The 22853-nt window shown below is 43.2% G+C and overlaps 2 protein-coding genes across 2 annotated transcripts; both read right to left on the minus strand.

The window, feature by feature from the left end:
- Window position 1: 1 nt before the first annotated feature.
- hoxc10a (homeobox C10a) lies at window positions 2–4060 on the minus strand. Its single transcript, XM_084015050.1, is given in 3 exon segments — window positions 2–295; window positions 2443–3226; window positions 3229–4060. Coding segments are annotated over 3 exon segments (1122 nt in total). The 5' UTR covers window positions 3289–4060; the 3' UTR covers window positions 2–17.
- A 6467-nt stretch (window positions 4061–10527) lies between these two features.
- On the minus strand, window positions 10528–13489 carry hoxc11a (homeobox C11a). The gene is made up of 2 exons (XM_084015556.1): window positions 12639–13489; window positions 10528–11277 (listed from the first exon to the last, which is right to left on the minus strand). Exons 1-2 carry the CDS (start codon window positions 13357–13359, stop codon window positions 11045–11047), a joined length of 954 nt encoding a protein of 317 aa, XP_083871682.1. The 5' UTR covers window positions 13360–13489; the 3' UTR covers window positions 10528–11044.
- Window positions 13490–22853: the final 9364 nt, after the last annotated feature.

Below are 22853 nucleotides of genomic sequence, written 5' to 3' on the forward strand. Positions count from 1 at the left end.
TGTAGGTAGGAATCTCCTCAGGAATAGTTATAAACTGCACCGTGCTCCCTTTCCCGGTTCTCCCTGTTGAGCTTCTTGAGCTTCATGCGTCTGTTCTGGAACCAGATCTTGACCTGTCTGTCGGTCAGGTTGATACTCCGAGCGATCTCCAGGCGGCGCTCCCGAGACAGATACATGTTGAACAAGAACTCCTTCTCCAGCTCCAGCGTCTGGTGCTTTGTGTAGGGGCAGCGCTTCTTCCTTCCACTCTTGGCTTTTAACCAGCTTCCCGTTGTCTTTTCCGCGGATAAATCATCTACCGGAGCGAGACAAAGACAACAATGAGCAAACAGTGGCCAAATGTGGACAGTCATATTTTTGTGCAGAGATCACGTGCAGCGGTGGAAGCCTCCATCAATGCACGCGATGCCTCTGCACACGCCCATATCTCACATGCACATTGCGATATTCTCGATCAAAATGAGTGGTTTAGGAGAAGACAGTTACCTGGGTGTGGACTCTCCGCGACGCGCGTCAACAAATGAACAACGCCGGACATCCCACCTTTTATTGTCACAACTCGTAGCTGGCACATTTCTTTTGTGTGATGTACAGCTATAATTAGATCAAATGAAAATTCGGGGGTGTAAGCACTTCTTTTGTCTGTGTTGGACCTCAGACTCCCATAAAATGTTATTACCTCTGCACGCTGGAGCCAAATGAAATATTTTGGGGGATCATCCCAAAACAAAAGGAAATCTCTGTAGCATACCGGATTTAAAAAAAAGACAAAGAAAAGAGACAAAGCAACGAGGCATAGCGGTGATAGCAGGGAAAATCCCACTGCTGTACCTTCAGCTAATTTCTTGATTAGCTTGCAGACTCCAGGGAATAACGCCTCCGTCACACGCGCGCGCGCACCAACACACACCAACACACACACACACACACACACACACACACACACACACACACACACACACACACACACACACACACACACACACACAAAATGCAGGTTACAGTAATAATTACCCTAATGTGGGAGCTCGGCGTGTGGGCACATTTAATCATTAGCAAAACATTTAATTCAGTAATATGGGATTAAGAAGACACACACACACACACACACACACACACACACACACACACACACACACACACACACACACACACACACACACACACACACGGAAGAGGGCCTTATTGCATGGCTACATCCTCTAATTAAATTATAATAAAATTTAAATAAATATTACAATTGTTGGTCGTCTTGTAAAAATCCATAAATAACACGAGCTAATTTTAAACATGAGCCAAAGACAAACGGCTGTAGCGAACATGAATGTGTTGGGCACAATAATAACAATAACAATTATCATTATACGTGTGTATTTGAAATATTATCAACCGATCGTTACCGTTTAAAAATATTCTGTTTACGCCGTTAATTTACTAATCAGAAATATTCGTTGTTCGGTCAGACAGGAAATAGAAAATGCAATTTTATTATTTATTTTTTTGGGATGATTATCAAGCTGCCACTTAGCATGAAGGAGAAAATAGAAATTTAGACGTGGACTTTCACTTTAAATAATTTGGTTGTAAAACTGGACGGAATTATCCCGGATTATATCGCTGAATCGAAGCAGAAAAGTTTAAATGCAGCTATTAATGACAAATATAATAGTGAGAAATGCTCCCTGCAGTTTTTAACAGGCCAGGGCGTTACGACAAAGGGGTTTCAACTGTGGAGCAAAACCGTAGTTTTACGTTGGCGTAATACTTACAAGTAAGGGCGTAAAACGGTGCTGTTAAAAACGTCTTTCAATACAAATTACCAATATAAGAGAAAGAGAGAGAGAAACGAACGGAGAAAGTGAAGGGTGTGTGTCTGTGTGTGTGTGTGACAGAGAGAGAGAGAGAGAGAGAGAGTGTGACAGAGAGAGAGAGAGAGAGAGAGAGAGAGAGAGAGAGAGAGAGAGAGAGAGAAAGAGAGTGTGTATGTGTGTGTGTGTGTGTCTGTTTATTTCAATGATAACTGCCCATCTCACATTCTAACATTAATAGAAAGGTGTTAAATGCCACAGGCACCATAACCCTGCTAGGAGAGACTGTCAGATGCCCATACAGCCCGGATGACTGCGATCACACACACACACACACACACACACACACACACACACACACACACACACACACGCACACACACACACACACACACACACACACACACACACACACACACACACACACACACACACACACACACACACACACACACACACACACACACACACCCGGTAGCGATAGCCTATAATGTACGTGTGGAATATTCTTCTTCAAATGAAATGTGCATGTATGTATGAATTAATGTGCACGTGTGTGTGTGTGCACGTGTGTCGGTGAGGAGGAGGTGGAAGAGGAGGAGGAAGAGGAGGAGGGGGTAAAGTACTTGTCTACCTTTTAATTCCCCGTCCGAGTGATCTGAACAGCTGTCACTCTTGGCCTTCTCTTCCCTCCTGCTCTGACTCTCATCTGCCTCTGAAACAGCCCTCGCCGTCTCCCGGGCCGCTTTGCTGCAACTTATCGTCGACTCTGACTCTGCCGATTCAACAGATGCCGCCAAGTGGGAGAGAGAGAAGCCGGGGGAGAAGTGGCGCTCGTCCCGCTGCGGCCTCTCTCCGTTGTACACCTGGAAACAGCCGGCGGAGGCGGCGCGTTGCTCGGCCCGGCAGCTATTGTCCCCGAGGCGGATGTATGTGGCCGACTCTGTTGTCTGCTTCCCCTTATTGCTGTCATCCTGGTAGAGGCAACAAAACGCCTCCTCTTTGACGTTGTCCGCTGGAAAGGAGCAGGGTTGTAAACACTGGGCAACAGGTTGTTGGTCCCTGCCGGGCTTGGAGCCGGGGGTCCATGTGGCCAGCTGTGTTGACAGGTAGGGCGCATCCTGGAAGCCGCCGGGCGGCAGAGCGCCCGCCGGAACCTCGTCCCGTTTGGAGAGTGCAGGCGGTCCAACCTTCCCAATATTTCTCATCACTGAGTATCCGTACTCTGCGGCCGTGTGGATGTACATCCCGGGGCTGCTGGTGTAAGCCTCACTCCTGAGGGAGGACGGTCCTCCCATTAAAGAATCCATCAGGAAGTTACCGGCCGCTATGTTGTTCGGACATGACATGTTTGCATTTGGCAACACAGTGATGGATTTGGTGGTGTGCTGCACTGGTCGGGATTCCTCGAGGAGAGTCAGGACAGTAGGATGCTGACATCTTTTGGAGGAGGGGGGGGTGCGAAAAATATCTGGAACATAATTATGGATGCTGGGATTCAAGTCATGTGATTTTCAGACCAATAGCGGCGTGGAAGTGGCCTTGATGCTCCAGACTGACGTGACGTCAGCGCGGTCAAGTTGGGGAATCGGGAGGGTTTTCGGTGGAGCAAGAGCGCCACCTAGCGACCAAACGATGGTGAGGACAGCGGGCCCACAGCGAGGGGGAACAAAGGGCGGCGGCTGCAGCGGGATTTTTTTTGAGGGCACACAACTACTACTACGTGGCTTTTGGGTGTTTTAATTCGGTTTAAGTTCATAACTTAACGTTTGATAGAATATCAAGTCAACGGGCGATCCTGTTTACGTCCCGGCGGCGGCGAGGAGGGGAAGACATCGCGGAGTTGAACATAAGACAGTGTGTATTTGTGTATGCTCGTTTTTTTGGGAGGTTTGTTTTCATCGGTTTGCATTGCGGTTGCCTCCGATTTAGCAAGGTAAGCGCTGCTGCAGGTGTGTTGTCCGAAAGAAAACCTGGACAGAAATGAGACAATCTTTAGGAATTTTTATCTGAAAAAAAAATAAATTAAATCGTTTAAGTTGCAGACGAAGTTTTAACCCTTGACGTTGTGAAGTCGCCTAAATATTAAAATGTTCGCTTTTACATTTGATCTGCTTAAATGTTAGATTGTGAAATCTCCTGAAATCTAACTGCACGGTAAAATATTCCTTTCATTAATTGTACGTCGGCCAGGTTTTTTATTACCACCCTCAGATTTGTATTTATCTTAGTTAAATTGTTTTACTACTCCAACAGAATTCGTTCAACAGCAAACATATTGCATCGTATTAGACCAATTCAGCGAGTTAACTTTAACTATATCGGACAAAGCCATGCAGTTGGCTGTTCAACTAGTTCTATTATTTAAATGTGCAATAAAATATAAAGTAAACGTTGTTATTTGTTCGCTCGTGGATGCTTGGTATATATGAGGATATGTATTTTTGTGGGAAACACATCCCGAATTACGTAATGTTTCTTCTCTTTTTTTTTCTTTACTGTTGACAAACCATTTTACAGCCTAATAAATAATTCATTGCATACACGAGCTATTGTTATACGCAATCCTGCATTCTTTGCAGGAGGATTCTTGTTGCTTCATGTGTGTTTTCTCTATGTTATCAGTCTGAGTAGCCTCACCTGGCGTCTTTGTTAAGGTTTTCATTCTCAAACTAGGTGTGTACCACAAGACCTGCTGTGGGAATTAAGCGTGGGCGCAAAATGTCTATTATTCTCAATTCAGCTCTCCTCAAAACTATTCAGATGTTGTCAACATTTGTCCCGTTCAGGTGAGAACCATTAATAATATTTATAAAAGATAGCCTACCATTATGAATATTTTTTTTAATTAGTTGGTTACACTCGTCATAGTTACTAAACGCCATTGCAAACCTCTAAAAAAACACTGAGGTCATTGTGAGATCTCAGACCAACACGACTGAGACAAATTGTTGAAAATGATTTTTGCACACAGGATAAATTGATGATGTTTGTGTGAAGTTTGATTGTTAATAAAGATAGCTTCTAAAATAAAAAACAACACAATGAGGCCTACTTTTCGCCGCTCCGTTGTGTGCGCAGTGAAAAAGCCCTGTTGTCTTCGTTTGGTGTGTCATGTGTCGTGTCAAGCCTGTTTTCTGTGCTATTTGGCCCAGCTTTAGGACATCCGGTCCAAACAAAACCCGCAGTTGTACAAACGCGACAAAAATATGATGCTATGATGGAAAACACCATGGAGATTATTTGTTGAAATAATTTTTACATGAACAAAAAACATGACGTTTATGAAACAAATTCCATATTTTCTAGACGTGTAATTTAGCTGCTCATTTGAATATCGTCTCAACAGGCCGACCGAAGGTGCAGTAAAGCAACACGCGGGGGCTCGAAGGCTGCAGACCTGCTGTTAAACTACGTCCCTTCGGCTTTTTGCATTGTGTTACTGACAAATCTCTGGCAACCAATCTCTAAACTCACGAGGCAGATGATGATGCTGTTATGATGATGTTAGGGCGTACTTGTGTCCACTTTGCCTTTGCACGAGATGTTCACGCACGGCTGTCTGTCTGTCTGTCACCATCATTTCCAAAGGCAAGGGCACGACAGCCTATCAAAGAGCATGTGTCTGACTATTTGTACTGTGATGTTTTCAAGATGAGACACTGAGTTCCACCCAAATAAATATTTAAAATAACCTATTAACAGTTGTTTTTGTCTTGTCACTCTTCATTCACAACAACCCTCTGGAATAAATACGACCAATGGTAGCTGGGGATGGAACAACGTGCCTCTTCAGTTTGTGGGTTGTTTTATTATTGGGAGGACACGCGGACGGATAAGGTCGTCCTGTGAGTATAGAGATCATTGGGCCCATGAAACCCGTATAAAGCTCTTGTTAAAGTATAAACTGGCGTGCGCTCATACATTAAAAGTTTTAGCCTTTCTTGGGGAAAAAAAAAGCTAGTTTTTCCATCCAACAACAGACACAGCTAGGAATAAATGATTATTAAGGGTATTCTTTTCACATTCCATCTCTCTTTAATCCGCACATTAATAACCGTGTAGCCCACCTCACAAACTCGGCCCGCTGACACACACAGAAACCGCTTTATGACACATTCACACCTAGCCTGCAGGCTACCTCCAGCTCAGCACGGCACAATAAGAAGGCATGCACGTAAAAACACATTAAATGCAGTTTTTTTTTCTTCATCAAGGAGCCCCGAGCTCTCCACAGTGATTACATTTCAGAAGAGAACAATGTGTACATGCGCATGGTGATGTCACAGCGTGATTTGACAGTAGAGACTAGGATGATTGCACGTTGTGCAGGACGCACCTTATTAGGACGCAAAAGCGAGAGAAAAACAAAACTACATTTATGGGACCGACCCAAGAGTGGGCGAATAACTAACCTGTAATAGAGTTGAATGGGCTTATTTGCCGTGCATTTACACACTGAGTCACACGTACAAAAACTGCTCTTCAAAAATTGCGTGCAAGCGTGCAGCTTGTTTTGGCTTCGTAACAAATTGCGCACGCCGTTGCTTCTTGTTTGTTTGTTGTTGTTGTGTTTTTGCTGTTAATCCAGGTCTGGAAACACGCACGCAAACTGGTTTTCCAAAAGGACATTCCGTGATTTTCTTTCTGCGCATGTTTACACCGTTCAGTGGGTTTCAAGCAAAGTCCTCCATTTACACTGGGGGATTGTTTCGCATAATGTTAGGTTTGTTTGTTTAAAAAAAAAACATGCGTACATGCTGGAGGCCATGTTTGAGCGCATTAAACCTTCAATAATTTCCTCTCTCTCACACACACACACACACACACACACACACACACACACACACACACACTGCACAGAGACGTGTAACCTACTCTAGGCCATAAACACACACACAGTCGACTGTATTTTACCACGGTCTTTACACTTGTCTAAACTACAGCCAGCACTTTCGCCACTAAATTGTCGTCCAATTGATTTGAAACCTGGAGGCTGTTATTATATTGCAAACAGGTATGGGTGTTGAATGCCGTGGGACAGAAGGCACGGCTCCCCTTATTGTACTAATCAGGAGCCACTGGGGCGACACAACTAATTTGCTCCTGGCAGCAACTTTGACTTATCTTTCCAGTTGGACGCGAGGAGGTTCTGCTTTGTGTCCTCTTTCATGCTGCTGTCCACTCCATGCGCAACTGCAAATTTACGGCGCCAGAATCATGTAAGTTCTTAATTAAAAGCCAGAGTGGTAGCCGCCGTCAAGGTATCAAAGTACAGGAGTAGGCCTATTACATTATTGCCACTGACGACCACACCAGCCGCCGCGCCGGACTCCAAACTTTCTATAAATTACCGGCACACTAAACTCGGTGGCAACAATAAATAAATAGCAGCGTAGGAACGCGCTAATGTAAATTCAAGCGTTTTGAGTGATTCGGTTGCAGCAAAAGCAGGAGTTGGTTTTACAGCGTGGAGCAGTTTTATGGCCCTGTAGAACAGGATAGGTGCTGAGATGTGAGCAGTACACTCTAGTATAAAAGCATTCAATAGCCTATAACCTCTTGATTAGTATTTACAGGGGGAAACATACAAGGAATACCCCTACATTTACATTACAATTAAAAACGCAATAACAATTTACCAGTTACAACTACTTTCCTAAAATCTGCACAGAAAAAACAAAACACGAGTTCCGAAAGCACTTAAATATTTTGTGGCATTTAAAAAAATGAATATGCCTTTGGTATTTTTAATAGGGTTTTTAATACATGTTTTCTCTAAGCTGTTAATTTTATTGCCAAGAAAAAAAAGGTATTTAATATAAATAGTAAATACTCGTATTTTAGTTGGGCCTATGGGAGGATTCGTAGATCTTTCATTGTATAATACACACACGCACACACTTCAATATCCAGACTCTTCCAAGCAAGCAAATAGTATTTGTTTATAGCCCATTAAAATTCCAAAAGTAAAATCAAATTAAGTGCTATTGAAAGTTAACGTCATCAGATCGAAAACAATGAGATTCTTTCAAAACAATCCCTCTGATTTTTATGGAGCTGAATTAATCAATTTTCCTTTTAAAATTAAAATGGCACCAGACGAGCTCTTCTGGCTCCGACTTTCATCATCGACATTCAACGCACCGCCATTTTCCTCCACCACCACCGCCCTGCCGAGCCGGGCCGGGCCGGGCCAGGCCAGGTACTGGGACATGGCAGGAGCTGCATGTCACCACACTGGACTGCAGTCCTGTCGCACGGCGCACCGCGAGGAGGCTGCAGCCCGCGTCTACGACTAATAATAGCCCCCCTTTGCTGTGATGTCACCGGGGCATCCATCTCAGGAAACGTTTTCAAGATCCCGTAGAGGAAACACAACAGCACGGAGGCCGGGAGACTCCTGGGCCCCCGTGTGGTTGATGGACAACATTTGCAGAAGCCTCCGCAGCGGCTCTCTCCGTTAGTGACGTTGTGTGTTGGACAAAACCGACACATTACCCACGTCACCGTCCCAGGGCCAAGGTTGGTGGGTGTGGCGAGAGCGAGAGAGAGAGAGAGAGAGAGAGAGAGAGAGAGAGAGAGAGAGAGAGAGAGAGAGACTCCTATAGCCTTGATCTCGGCTAGTGTGCGCCTTTCTTTGCCTTCCTGCTAACATGCAAAGTGAGCCTTCGGTTCCTGTGGAGGAAATACCTGCCAGGTAAAAAGTGAGCCTCGAGAGGACAGCGCGCGGGCGAGAAAGGAAAAAAGGGAAGGAACCTTTTCTCCCCTCCATTTAAATAACAACCCGGAGCAAAACGAAGCTATCCTCAAACACACACTCAGGAGTACATATTAACATACATAATAATATGCACAGTATGTCCTCATCCAGCACTGCAGCGGCTGGACTCACACAACACACCCACACAAACCGACATGGTTACGCACACACACAACCATCCATTACGACGAGCACACTGCGACAGCCGCACACCAACATGGTTGGTTTTTTTCTTCTTCTTCTGCAAATGCAAATACAAAGTTTATACCAACAATGTTTTTTAAAAAAACGCCCCGTGCGTGAAAATGTATACATTTTACAAGGACAATAAAGTGTATTTACTGGGCGCACTAAGTTACCTGCTGTAGTTTAATGCGAGGGGTCAAAGTTGGTCTCTGTACACATTCCATGTTCTGTTCCCACTCGCTCCCATTGGCCCACTCCGCCGCCGCACACATTTCCGGGCTAAAGTGTCTCCTTGATTCCACTTTATTGCAGCGGGTTAAAGGTGAAGGCCTTGACATTATTGAAGTTCAAAGACTACATTTAATTGTAAATTGTAGTTAATGCACACGTGCAATCATCATGCGCATATGTCGAGGAACACACATTTCGAAACACACACACGCACACACACACACACACACACGCACACACACACACATTTTGGGAGAAAATAAATAAAAAATAAAAAAAAGAGCATGCTAGTTCCCCTAGCTGTATCTTGTTAGACCTCCTAACATGTGGCCCAATTAGTCAACAATCATTTATTCATAACTGATGCATTGGAGCAGGCTTGTTTGGGGTCAGCTCAGACAAACAGACTATTATTTCAAATGTGTGGGGGTAAATCCGAGCAGCAACACACTCAAATCGCACGAGGTCTTTCACAGGCCACATCTTTAAAAGAAAAAATCGGAATAATTTTAAATGAAACGTACCCAGACGTCTATAAAAAGAAAAGCCCTGGATTTTCTGAGGTTTTCCGGGGATATCCAGATGAAGACCGGTGGACATGGCGGTTGTGTGCAGAGGGGGCTGGGGCTTTGGTTTGACGTTACGGACTACACACATCGAGTTCATGTCGAAAAGCCCTTGGCCAGTTTGGTTTCTCCCCCCTTCGGACATCCAGTCTCGCTTGTTTACTATTTACTGCGGAAGGGAACGCCATTCCCCCCCAACAGACGGTGCAATTAAGAGAAAAAAATAGCCATTTAGTGCCTCTGTCTTTATGGCAGTGTCTAGACTACAAGAGTGGCGATTCCATTTAGTGGGCACTAAAACAGGTTATCATTCCACTCTCCTTCTCTACATTTCTTAAGATCTGGACTCTATCTTCCAATAATTTAATCGGGATTTTTCGCCGCAGCCTTAAAAACAGCAGAAAACCGTGACAGACCGACGCGATTCCTCAGTTTCACAAGCGCCACCAAAGTGCACCACATGTGAGGAGGCCATCGGCGTGCACACGAGTTAAAAGTGCACTCGTGTTAGCAGGCCAACACGTCTTGGTCAGACACACACACACACACACACACACCCATACATACACACACATAAGGAAAAAACTGCTCTGACTCACGCAGCTGTCAGGAGCAGCATCAGTGATGGGCATTGTGATAGAGATGGCACAAAAAGCACAAAGTCGATGAGTTTTGCCTATACGTTTCTGTTTATTTCATATGTATTATATTAACGATACACAGGCCAACAATCCGTTCCTCCTCTCCGGAATCCAAAAGCACCGATATCTGCAGCAAATAATTTAACGAGAGTTGGCGTTAAAGCTGTTAAAGTTGTATGGGCAGTGTACTAAAAAATAGCAGCAGGGAGAAGGGGAAGGAAATTCAACATATACGCCTATTTACAGTCACGAATGCACATTGCATAGGCTACTCTGTACAGTGGGGGGGTGGAGGGGGGGGGGGGGGATATACTTTCACAGATTGGACGTCACAGTTCTCGGTGGCGAAAAAAAATGGAGCCAGGAGATATGCTATAACTTGTCCGATCTCTGGTCTAGAAATAATTAGATCATGATATACTATATACACGGACCAGAGGGACGAGGGGGCAAGAGCTAAACGTTGTCTGCGCATTAAGGATTCGAACTTGTTTGTTACATTTGATAGCCTATTTCAACAACAAATATGTCTATATGGACAATAGAATAAACACAATGGAGAATCGTGATAAATAGAGACATATTCAAGAACAGCATAGGTATAAATGATTATTCTAACCATGTGGGCCTTTACTGGGGGACCGGCTAGAAATTCACCGCCGCCCGTGTGGGGCAATAAGAAAATGGCGACATTATCCCATGCAGGCCCATTATTCCCACTGTCCACTTTACCATTGCACTGTTGGGCGACGTGGGCTCCTTTAGAAAATGGTGATGCCCACGGTGAGAACTGAGTGAGACGGGGAGCAGGCCTGGATGTCACCGACTGTGACACTCTCTGCTCCATGCTCACAATAGGGGGTTTCCAGAGAAGTACTGGAGGCGATCTCTGCTCAGCTTCTTCTCTTTCATTCTTCTATTCTGAAACCAGATTTTAACCTGGCGGTCGGTGAGGTTTAGCATTCGTGAAAGCTGAAGCCTTTTCTCTTTGTTGATGTAAACGTTAAAGAAGAATTCCCGCTCCAGCTCCCGAATCTGAAACTTGGAATATGGACACCTCTTCTTCCTTGTGCGAGGAGTGGCTGAAGAAGAAAAATATACGTTTTTTAAAAAAAATAATAAAACAATTTCACGAAAAAATGTCAACAACGTCATATTTATTAATAATTTATACAAATAAGGGGACAAAATAAACTTTAGTGCTGAGATGAGCATAAGGAGCAAATGCGATATATTGCGTTTAGGTGACATTAGTAATAAGAAGATTTCAGTCAACATTCTGCAGGCAAAGTGGCTGGGCGATCAGTTAAAGTAGCCATAAAGAGGGTTAAATATCCGAATCGCTTGGATGAAGTAATATCAACTTACAGCCTCTAAGTACGTGTTTATCTGTTATAAATACACAACAACAGAAGTATTCCACCGCATTATGTGCAGTCAGATTCCTCTGGAGCTGAACTAACAATTTACACTATCTTTTGGCAGCCAGTTGAAATGCATCGCTCGTGTTTGCAGTGGCCTACGCAGACCTCTGTGGTCCTGTGATTTCTTATCAAACAGGTGACAGGGATTTTTTTTTTTTTTAATATTATTATTATTATTGTGTTCTGTGAGGAAAAGGGGCAGCCTGGATTAGCTTGTATCCGCAGCCAGGCTGAGGCTAATGCAAGGCACATGAGGCTAAACAGCAATGGGACGTTTGAGCTGCACTATCAAACATTTAGGCACATTTAAATCAAACTCATGGTCATTCGGGTTAACAGGAATGCCAGTTTGCATGGGAATGATTAGTAGTGAGCTCATGCAAAAGGAAGTGGATTTAGACTCTTTTTTTTCCCAGAGGCTATAAGGAAATAGCACAAATTGCAGACCTATGCATTCTCCTCATATAGACTGTGGGCGATGCAAAACACTCCATTCTCTCCGTTTACTGCCTGCTTGTAAATGGAGGAGACTGTTCTATTGTTTCACTAGATCTGATCTAGAGATCCGGTGATCTAGATGGTCGGGGAACGCGTTTAACCGTAAAGTGTGTAATACTCCGTGCAGCATGTATTTTGCGGGCAAACCCGGTGCTAAAAGAAAAAAAATTCACAAGACGCCAAAAGCAATGTTCTGCCCAATTGGTTTTTACTCTCGACAGCCCGACGAGAAAATCCCTTAAAAATGCCCAACGCAAGTTCACGATCAAAGTTAACATTTGTCACAATAGCTCTCTCTTAAAAATTTCACAGACTCTCACCATACAGGCGTCTGTGTATAACATCCCTTTTTTTTCAAAGCGCTTTCCCATCGTAAAAATTCTTCTCGTTGCAAGAAAGAGCTTTGTAGGGTTATAATAAAATCCTTTGAATGCTTATAAAACTCCACATAAAATCTGACCGACAAAACACCGGGCTAGTCCCCTTAACCTTCCCCCATTTTACTGCTTCGGTATACCTACTCGAGTGGCTGCTCTTGTTGGCGGTGCCGTCCTTGGTTGTTGCGGAGGAAGAAGTGCAGGAGCCCGAATTTGTATGTTCCTCCTCATCTTCCTGCTCTTTTTCCTGCTCCGGGGCTCCGGGGACGGAGGCTACGGACTGCTGCTGCTGCTGCTGCTGGGACTCGCTCTCCAGCTTTCCCCCCTCGCCCTTTTGTAAACAACTGTCTGACTGATTGTCCGTGCTGCTGCAGTACGCGGTCTCGAAAAAGCGGTCGAAACCTTGCGGAAGGACGCTGTTTTTGCCCACGCCGGAGTAAAAACCTGTGGAGGGGTGGTTGGAGCCCGGGTGGGTATGATGGTGATGGTGGTGGCTGTACACACTCTCGTTCTTCATAAGCATTTCTGTCATGGTGGATGGTGGAAGACAGTCTCTATGCACCAGATCCTCTCCCGAGTAGCACGATGCATAATTGCTCCTGTGGTGCCATTTACTGGCAGGGTCCAAGCCGTATGAAACTTCCCGTACCGGCTGCACTTGAGACAGATTTGTGGAATAAGGGTAGCTGATTTGCCGGGACGGGGCCTGTGGAAGAAACGAGGAGACGGCGGAAAACTCGGGGACGTAGTAGGTGCAGCTGGGGAGGTAGATGTTGGACGCGCAGCCCGTCCTGTCCCCAAACTCGGATGTCCGGTCTTTGCGCGTCTGGGAGCAGAAGTTGCCCAGATTCACCGAGTTAAACATCTTTCTCTCTCTCGTACTCCGCACTATAGATAGATGTTTTGGATACGAGCTGCAGCAGAAGGGGGAAATTTGGGAAGGCGAGATGACGCGCAATCCGTCTAAGTCGCCCCGCAGACACGTGATCGAAAGTAGATATTGTCATATATCAATTTGGAAGAGTTGGATGTGTAGGAGTGGTTGGGCTTTAGGTAAGATCGAGGAGGTTCAAACGAATAATTTCCAAACACCACGGGCGCACCGAGAAAAGCAGTAACCGATCCCTGCGCGCTGGCTTATGACAATTAGAGAGATATGTGCTGTGTGTGTTTATGTTCATGGGCTGCTGGGAGGCTAGCTAACACAGCTACAGCTCCTTAAACAGGCAGATCACAAACTGCAGAGTGCACGCAGAGACGTGCAGTTCACACTGTGGTAGAATGGCACAGGTAAGCTTAGTGTTTCAATATAATGATTCATTATTAGAAATTAGAATGTGTATATATATATAAATATATATATAGCTCAAACTATTGCACTTACTGGTAATTTTAATATTGAAATCATAGAATGAGGCGTTATCAAGGACACTGTTACACACGGTATAAAATGGGGATTAAGAAAGAACAGTAGAAGCTGCGAATGAAGCTCACATGAGGTATAGAGCTGTTCGAAAGCAACACAACGAGCCTCACCATCGTTTCACTATTTACAAAAAAAAAAAGAAAAAAAAAAGTTTCACGGTTCACAGTGAATGACTTGTGTTCTTCTACAAATATCCGAGACTCCACGGGACATTTTTTACACTGTGGTTGCGAATATGCGGGAGATATTTTCACAGGGGTTATATTTGAACTCTTTTGATTCTTTAATAGTGGCTACACGACTCTGCTGCACACTGGACCACAGAGGTGTAGCCCAAGATGATCGGCTAAAAAAATCCCCAACACATTGATTCGTCATCCGTTTTATTTAGGTTTTAATTGAATGAAAAAACCATCGCCACGCAAGACCGCCGGTGGACCACAAGAATAATGGCTTATGCCAATTAAATACCACTATAATAAGACTGTAGAATGGAGTTCAACCTGCGGTTATTATAAGCAATGTAGGATCTTGTCTGTGCAAGCTAAAGCAATCGGCCCACTCTCATTATTCACTTTGACTTTGGACCCATGGAGGACAACTGTGCAATTCAAGAGCCAAGTTGTTGGAGTTCCTGGAGGAGCTCGACCAGCAAAGACCTTGCGTGTGCTCCAGTGGGGGAAATGTGCTCTAATGACATAAACACAAAGTCTGAAAAGCCTAAATGTTCCACCCTGACTTTGCTGGACGTTGTTATTGACAGCACCGAGCAGAAAAACGCCGCATTGAGTTCAACTCTTTCCCTGAAAACATCCACATTGATATTTGGGGATATGAAGTCTTATACTGGACTCACTGCTCCATTAAATGAAATGCTTTGCATCGCAGCTTGTGTGTACAAGATGCAAAGCGAAGCAACAATTAGTCTTCTTGCATAAAGGCCACTCATACTGAGCTATGACCGTGCAGGATGAATATATTCGACGTTTCCCTCCTGAAATTAAATACGTCCCAGCTGCTGTGATCCTTTTATTTTAGACATTTATCTGTGGGTAACTGTTAAAGAGACACAAATGTCCTCCGGACTTTTTTATTTTATTTTTTAATAAAAATGCAATAAAGGAATGGTTTGGAGAAAAAGATGCGCCCGTGTGTTCTTTCCTGCGTCATTGTAAACTTTTAATTGTACTGTTGAGGGCCATCTTGGAATCTTTATAGACTAACTGATACTATCACAAGGTGAAATTAATATGATGGCCAATTGTTTATGATTATAGGCTACTTCCTAAATGTTGCAATAGACGTTTGAATTATTATCCCACCGTCCAATAACACTCTCGTTCTATCACCGTCACTTATAGGACACCTGTGATGTTTAAAAATAATGGAAAAACAAAAGTTGGCGTCTTTGATGATTTTGATGATCAGAGCGAGCATTGGAGAGGAAAAGGCAGTGCAGGCGTATATGTGAAAAATGTGGCATTGGCATTAGCCTGTTTACTACCCCAAACAGACAAAAGGTTATCTCCATGATGCATCCTGCATCCAAGTACAAAGAAAGCAGACAGCTGTCCAGACACAGCACTTGAATTTGACCACTAAAATCCTCTCTACGTCCACCATAAAACCCCGAATGGCTGTAGTAACGCTAAATCCCTTTGTTCTATAGAAAACCATAAAACTTGAGAATGAGAGGAATTTGGATTTCAGCAACTAGATATTCTGCAACTTAAAAAAAAAAAACAACAACACACACAAGTGGTGATTTTGCACAACGAACATCATAGCGCATTTTCTGCAATGTGATTAATGTCATTTAAAGAAATGTCGCAATTTAGACATCACTGATAAGAGCCTAATAAAAGACTCATATCCTTCGTTTTGACGTGTTTGCAAGGTTTATAATTTAATTAAAATGAATCAAAAATAAAAGGTGAGTGAATGTGACAAACAGTGCGAAAAAGCAGGACTTTATAAGTGTATTTGTGCTCAATCACGAACAGCTACTTGTATCGTTTTGGTAGATGAACAACCGCAGCTATGGAAATATTTGTATAAACATTCTGGCCTGTGGCCTGTATGGACACATGCTCGACACATGCTGCGGTATTGGTGCTGTGTAGTTGTAGAACAATAATAATAGTACATCAAAATGTCATTGCTTATTATGACAACGACAAAGATAGTACACAATTAAAAAGATAAAACAAGACAAATTAAAAAAACGCACCGCTCAATGAGGTCGAATTCCAAAAAAGTGAAAAGCCGCCATGCTAATTGGCCTACAATAAAGTTTTTGAATTACGACATTTAAAACCTACCCGTATGTCAACATTACTCTGATCATAATGTCATGTGTAGAATAAAAACGAGCCATAACAATAAATACAAACTAGAAACTTTTCTGGCAGCAGGCAGGCAGTCCAAAACAATTTTCTCAAATCATTTCCTCATCAAAATCATTTCATTGATGCGTATTAGCGCGATATAAATAATTAAGGTGAGGTGTATGAATAAGTGATGCGCTAATAAAATTCAAAAGTTAGGGCTGCTAATCAAGCTGAAAGAAAAAAAAGGAGTAGTTTAAAAGACTACACAGTTCAGAAGAGGAATTAAGGCGTTTAAAGAGAGATGGTAACTCCTGACTGTGTTTACGTCGCAGTGTTTTTGCCATAATGTGACAAAATATGACCAGATCACTTCGCAATATCCGCCTTCCGCTCTGCCGAGGCTTTAAAACGCTGGTTATTCTCGCCTCGGTGCGCTCAGGCCATCAGTCACAAAATAAGGTTTCCCATGTGTTAATTTGCCTGGATGGACGCAGAGCAGCAGATATTCCGCTAGCAGTAGGACCCAGGAAGGGTTGGTTCTGTTGCACCAAATGAGCAGGCAAAGTATGCGGAGTTTGTACTCTAAAAAAGGGCCTGGATCTAAGTTTCAAGCCCTCTTGTTCTGTCACGACTGGTACAATGACAACAACAAGAGGGCAACATGCATGTCGCAACCGCTTGGAACGAGACACAATATTCTGCCGAGGGCTGCGCAGAGAAGGTGTTGCAAACAGTTGCCATTCTTTTGCTTAAATATCACTGTTGGGACCGACTTTACGACTGTCTGCGGAATTTAAGCTATGTATTGCTACCTAGCACCATAATTGCAATGGTTAACTGAGGTGTCACCCTCTTATTAAGAAGGACTCTCGGTTCAAAAATGGCGCTCCTGAACACTGCAGTGTGTCGGCTCTGCATCGATAAATCCTGAGCCAAATTATACAACACTCACACACACACACGCAAACGCAAACGCACGACACACGCACAATGGGCGCAGTTCACCACGACACTGCTGCACAGTTAGCCGGAGTCAAGGCTAAATGTGGGAAGCCCGTGTAATCATATTACTGTCCCCTCATGGCCTAGATAAGTTTAATTGGATGTAAGTCGGGCAGTTAAACTTGGCTGTATGAGCTGCGAACTGTTTCAAGCAACACTAAAGAGCCTTGTGTGTTTTTTTTTTCCTTTTTTTTTTTTACTGGAGGTCTCAGTGAATGCACCATAGCGTGAAGCGTTCGCGGTGGTAACAATAGCTTACAAGATAAGGATGTGTGTTGCTGTTACATTTAGAGCAATCTCCAGAGTGTATTTCTCTTTCAGCCACCAGGACATAAAGCTTTCACAACAGCGTGTTAACTTTTTTTTATTAGAAGTATTAAATGATTCCACATCTCCAGAAATCGAGCAATAGTGACTGCTGGCTTCAGTTTCTGCCATTTAGATGAACCTAGAAGTCTTCAGAGTAGAGGGATAGTAAACACGGACTTGTAGCCATCTTTGAGCATTATTTAGATATGCTAAAAGTAGACTTTTTTTTTTGCTAGAGGGGCTCTGAGTTTCACAGTTAATACCATTACAAACGTCAACTTAGGCCATTTATGTGCAGAATGTACTCGAGGCTATATGGCCTGTCACATGCCGATATACTCAAAAAGATATTTCGGAGCAGCCTGTATTAGACCTATTATCTGCACAGTTAATCCTGTAAAATATCCGAATCACCTTTTAAAATCAGCAGCGATAATAAGGCCAGTGTTTGGAAACAATCGAGGGTTGACTAACTATCCTAATTAAACGCTTTCGGGAATTACGCACAAGATGGCACAACATTACGCACGGCCATTGAGAACCATTACGCTTGTTTTGGAACGTGTTGACTTACAAGTAATATATATTTGGTGACAATGTAAACAAAAATCAGAGTCTGAGCACATTTTAACCTGCGTTTATGTAGTAATTATACAGATATGCCAGATGTTATAGCGAGCGTTTCTCTTGATAGTATTTTCAGTATTTGGTCAAATCAGGTATGTTGGAACCAACGTCTAGCCGGAAGATTGCAAACAGGTGGACACATATAGTAAGTAGCTACATTTTTATTTATCTATGCATCTCCAAAAAAATGCAAAAACAACCTGCATTTAGAACATTTATTTCAATCGAGGCCACACGGCGCCCTGGTTGCTTCTATGCGCTCCGCGGATCAAAACGCATTATTTCAGTGTTGCACCGGCCTTGCGCAGGAATGGTTGTGGACCCAAAATAGAAGCTCTGAGCTTCACGCTTCGCACTCAGATATCGTTGAAATGCCTGCTCGCGCACTCGGTGCTAGCGTTTGCTTTGCTGTCTGAGCTTTTCATCAGAGCCAAACGCAGAGAAAAACGCATCAACACACATTTATATTGTTGTAGAAAAAAATCCAGGCGACGTCGAATGAACTGAACCAATAAGAGACAAACTGACAGGTGACACAGAATTTCACATTGTCACAAATTGTCAGAGATTTAGGCACCGCCGGTTGAGCAGCTGCATACTTGACCTTCAGCGTCGGCCCTGGCGTTGTCCGCTACCCCACCTCCTAAATACTACACATTTAAGAAGAACGCCCTGCTGGCAGCCACAACAACAACAAGAGAGAAATCAAACTATACATTCAAAACGTTGAAAATACGATTGAAAACTGATTTAATAATACTGTGTAAATATTACTGGACAGAAAATATCGACCCAGAAGCTGAAGAGTGCCGTACATATAATGTACACTGTTACCACGCTGTCACACGATTTCAAAAATACTAAATGAAAAATGGCAATGATTCTACAATAGGCTAAATAAGAAACAACTAAATTAAACACTACCTATTCGTAATCGCTACCTCGATCCATTTTTAATCAATTCGAAGATGCGTTTCTCCATCATGGACAACTGGTCTAAAGTGGAATCCGGCTCTTGCAGGGCGGCAATGAAACCTTCACAGCCCGTATTAAGCGGTGGGTTTGACGTGCGATGCTATTGAAAAAAATAAATTGATAAGATAGTACGTTTCAGAAATATGGAGCTCATAGAGAACTCATTTCAAATCATGTCAAAATCAATACACGGCCGTTCTGAAAGGAGTGAAACGATATGGATCTTCCATGTTAAGAATTCTGCCAATTCTCTTTCTCTATCGCACACACGGACACACACACACGGACAAACACACACGCACGCACACGCACACACACACACACACACACACACACACACACACACACACACACACACACACACACACACACACAGGTCTTCAGTAGTAATAGCATTGCTTTCTATTTCTCTGGCCAGCTTCGTACCATAAACGGCAGAAGGGTGGCGGGGGACGTAGACCACATGCCACACAAGTTCTCTGCGAAGGGCACAGCGAAGCTCGCTGACCTTTGGGACGCAGAGTCAGGCCGCCATAAACAGATTTAGCCAGTCTCAAAGTCAAACGTGCTCAAGAGCAGTGAAAGACCCATTGTAAAGACCCGCAGAGCCAACTGAGATTTCGTGTTTTCCTGTTTTACAATCTAAATATATTGAGGATCTCTGCAATGGTTGCTTTTGTGGTTTTGTGTTAATCCCCCCTTAAATCCTTTAGAGATGAAAATATACACACGAGACAGGCAAACAAGTGAAACGGAATATTGTCTGCAATGCGGTGATCATTTTGCCAAGAAGGGATGGTAAGTAAAGAGGAAGTCCAGTGTTTTAATGGTTAGCTGGACGTGAAAGCCCTTGAAAGTGTTCCCAACACAGTAGCCTTTTATTTGTCACAAGCAAAAGCAAAACAAAAGGGAAGAAATACCTGCAGCTCTACACAGAAATGCCACGCGCATCGCCACAAGTCTGGCGTGAAGTTCAAGTTAAAACTAGCCTACACACACATATCCGTCTGGCACCGTCCAAAGACCAGGTTGCCACGTTATAAAGTCCAAATAATCCCACCGTTTTACACAGGATTCACCCAACCAGCCTGTAAAAAGCACAAACCACTGTTTGCACCATTTCATCTCGGTAGCGAACACGAGTCACGCTGTGCTCAACGCTGTGAGTGGTTTAGGTGCTTACAAAATACACATTCGGTATTAACAAGTTATGCAAATTGTGGCTGTGGCGAATTGAAGTTCCCCCAGTTAACTAAACACTAAACTACTGGTATATTTACATATAGGCTATATTTACATATAGCCTAGTATAGTGTTCAGTTGTATATTTATATTATTCCCATATAGCCAGATTGGTTTTGCGCATTTTACGCACGTGTACAACTAGAAATATGCATGATTTAACATAATTAAGTTCTAACAAATGTTGATGTTTTAAAATAAATTTGAGAGCGTACACGGACGTGGTTTCCTCAAGCATTTGTAACAGAACTGGCCTTGAAGATTTATTTTCCAAAAAAAAAAGGGTCTGTGGTGCATTTCTGCATCTATTCTCCTCTAAGCCATTTAACAAGGCAACAAACAAACACGAGACACTATTTATCTTCTGTCGTGGTCAACAGCGCGTTTGATAAGCCAAAAAGATTGGAGTTGTTATGAATAATGTCCCCTGGATGAGCAAATTCAATACACGCAATTTCAATATTTTTTCGCACTCTTGGTTATCATCATACCGCAGCATATACCTGCTGTTGTGTCCTGCACCACTTCCAAACTAATGCACTGTGTATTCCTTGGATTAAAAAAAATGCACGGACGGGTATGAATGTTGGCGGTGCGTAAACGGAGTATATCCAAACATTGTGCCTGTATTTCTCTTATTATATGAAGGAAAACATTCAAATTCAGAAGGTAGTATTTCCCCTGATATCCATATACAAGTTCTCGATGATTCCGTTGATTCTTCAAACCACATTTAATCAGATACGTAGTTGAGAATATTTTCATGAGATAAAATACCAACGGGTGTCGTATATTTACATTTAGTCTTATTTTTTACTAGAAATATTTTTGTAAAATTAAAAAAAAAACTATTTGAGTTAATTCCACGATGTATTCATAAGCAGCATTTTTTTTAGAATGATTCTATTTGGATGTTTGCAGATTGCGCATGATCGGACAGCAGCGTGTCTGAACGGCCCTTTTCTCTCCTGGAACACATCACAGCTCTTACTTTCATTCTTTTACACGTACTGTATTAATATGTTGATGAATCCATGTAAGGTGTGTAGCCCATTTAGGGAAAGTGGAGGTCAAACATGCGCAAAATCTCAGTGTTTCTGTCTGCGTCACTATACAGGAGGCTCATACTGCAGTATCAGCTGAAAGTCGTCATAATTACAGTGAATCTCAAGTATATTATAATTGATAAATTGGCACCAAGAGGATTGTGTTAAGTAATGGGCTCACGTCATTTTGCACGTGTGGATTGCTGACGGACCGACTCTGTATGGCCGGCTGCAGGAGCGGCCGTTCACAGTTCACTGAAAAGGCAACATCTGATCTCAGCGCTGAGACGGCACAACCGTTTCCAGTCACCTCGCTGTGACTGAAAGCTGCTGAGGACAAACGCATTAACGCCCGCTTAGTTAGCAGATAGCAAACCAGGGTCCGGCGTTTGCTTCTCAGACCCCTTTGCCGGATTTGAAATATATGTTTGCCATGTGTGAACGCACTGGATATCTGAACTGTGCGCGTAATGAAACAAACGTGTCCATGTGTGATTAAAACGCACTGTGAGCCCTAATGCAAAGCAGAGGATAGAGGATGCACAGTCAGCCTTTAGAGGCTCGACTCCACGGAGCGCTAGTGGGGTGTAACCCTATTAGCGCTTTACAGAGCTACTGCGCCCTTATAGGCTTGTAGCGGACCAGTGACATTGATTAGGTCGAACTTCAAGGGAAACCACAAAACTTCAGGGGGAAAAATGGGAGAAATATACGTTCTGCCTGAAACTAAGGGAGTGGTTGTGTAATTATAAGAGAAATATGATCCTATAAAAGATGCGGTGTAGCATACTGTCCGCCATCTTAAATGGAAAGATTGCCACCCTTTGTGGCCATAATAAAACAATGCCTACCTGTGTGGGCTCCAATCGATTAGAGTTCACAGCATGTAAAATGGTGCGCCGACAACAACGGCCTCTCAAATACTTCCAAATGTCCCGTTAATGTTCATTCATCTTTAAAAAAAAAAACTGTTACAGGTCACATCTAATAAAATAATCCCAGCAGTCAGCGCTCAGAAAACCTGATGTCAGAGCAGCTGTCCAGAGAGGCAACCCTAATGACAGACTGAGGTAACACCAATAAACGTTTCAATAGTATGTTTATTGAAGACCTTACGCATATACATTCATATCAGTATTACTTTTACAAGACAACGTAGCAATCCTTACAAGCGCAAAGAAGGGAATGCAATGAGGGACGAAATCAAAAGAACGATAACAAACAACCATCACACTGAAACAGGGTTTATTTAAATGGCATGGGTGGTAAAAACGTGTTGCATTTCTTATATGCATTCTTGGCAGTTGTGATAGAATATGTCTCTATTTCCAACCCGTACAGCCTCAAACAGGCTATATGGAATGCGATATTGTACAAGACGGTCAATAACAGAACGCACTAT

Source organism: Eutrigla gurnardus, assembly GCF_963514095.1.
Source record: "Eutrigla gurnardus genome assembly, chromosome: 8".
Taxonomy (NCBI): Eukaryota; Metazoa; Chordata; class Actinopteri; order Perciformes; family Triglidae; genus Eutrigla; species Eutrigla gurnardus.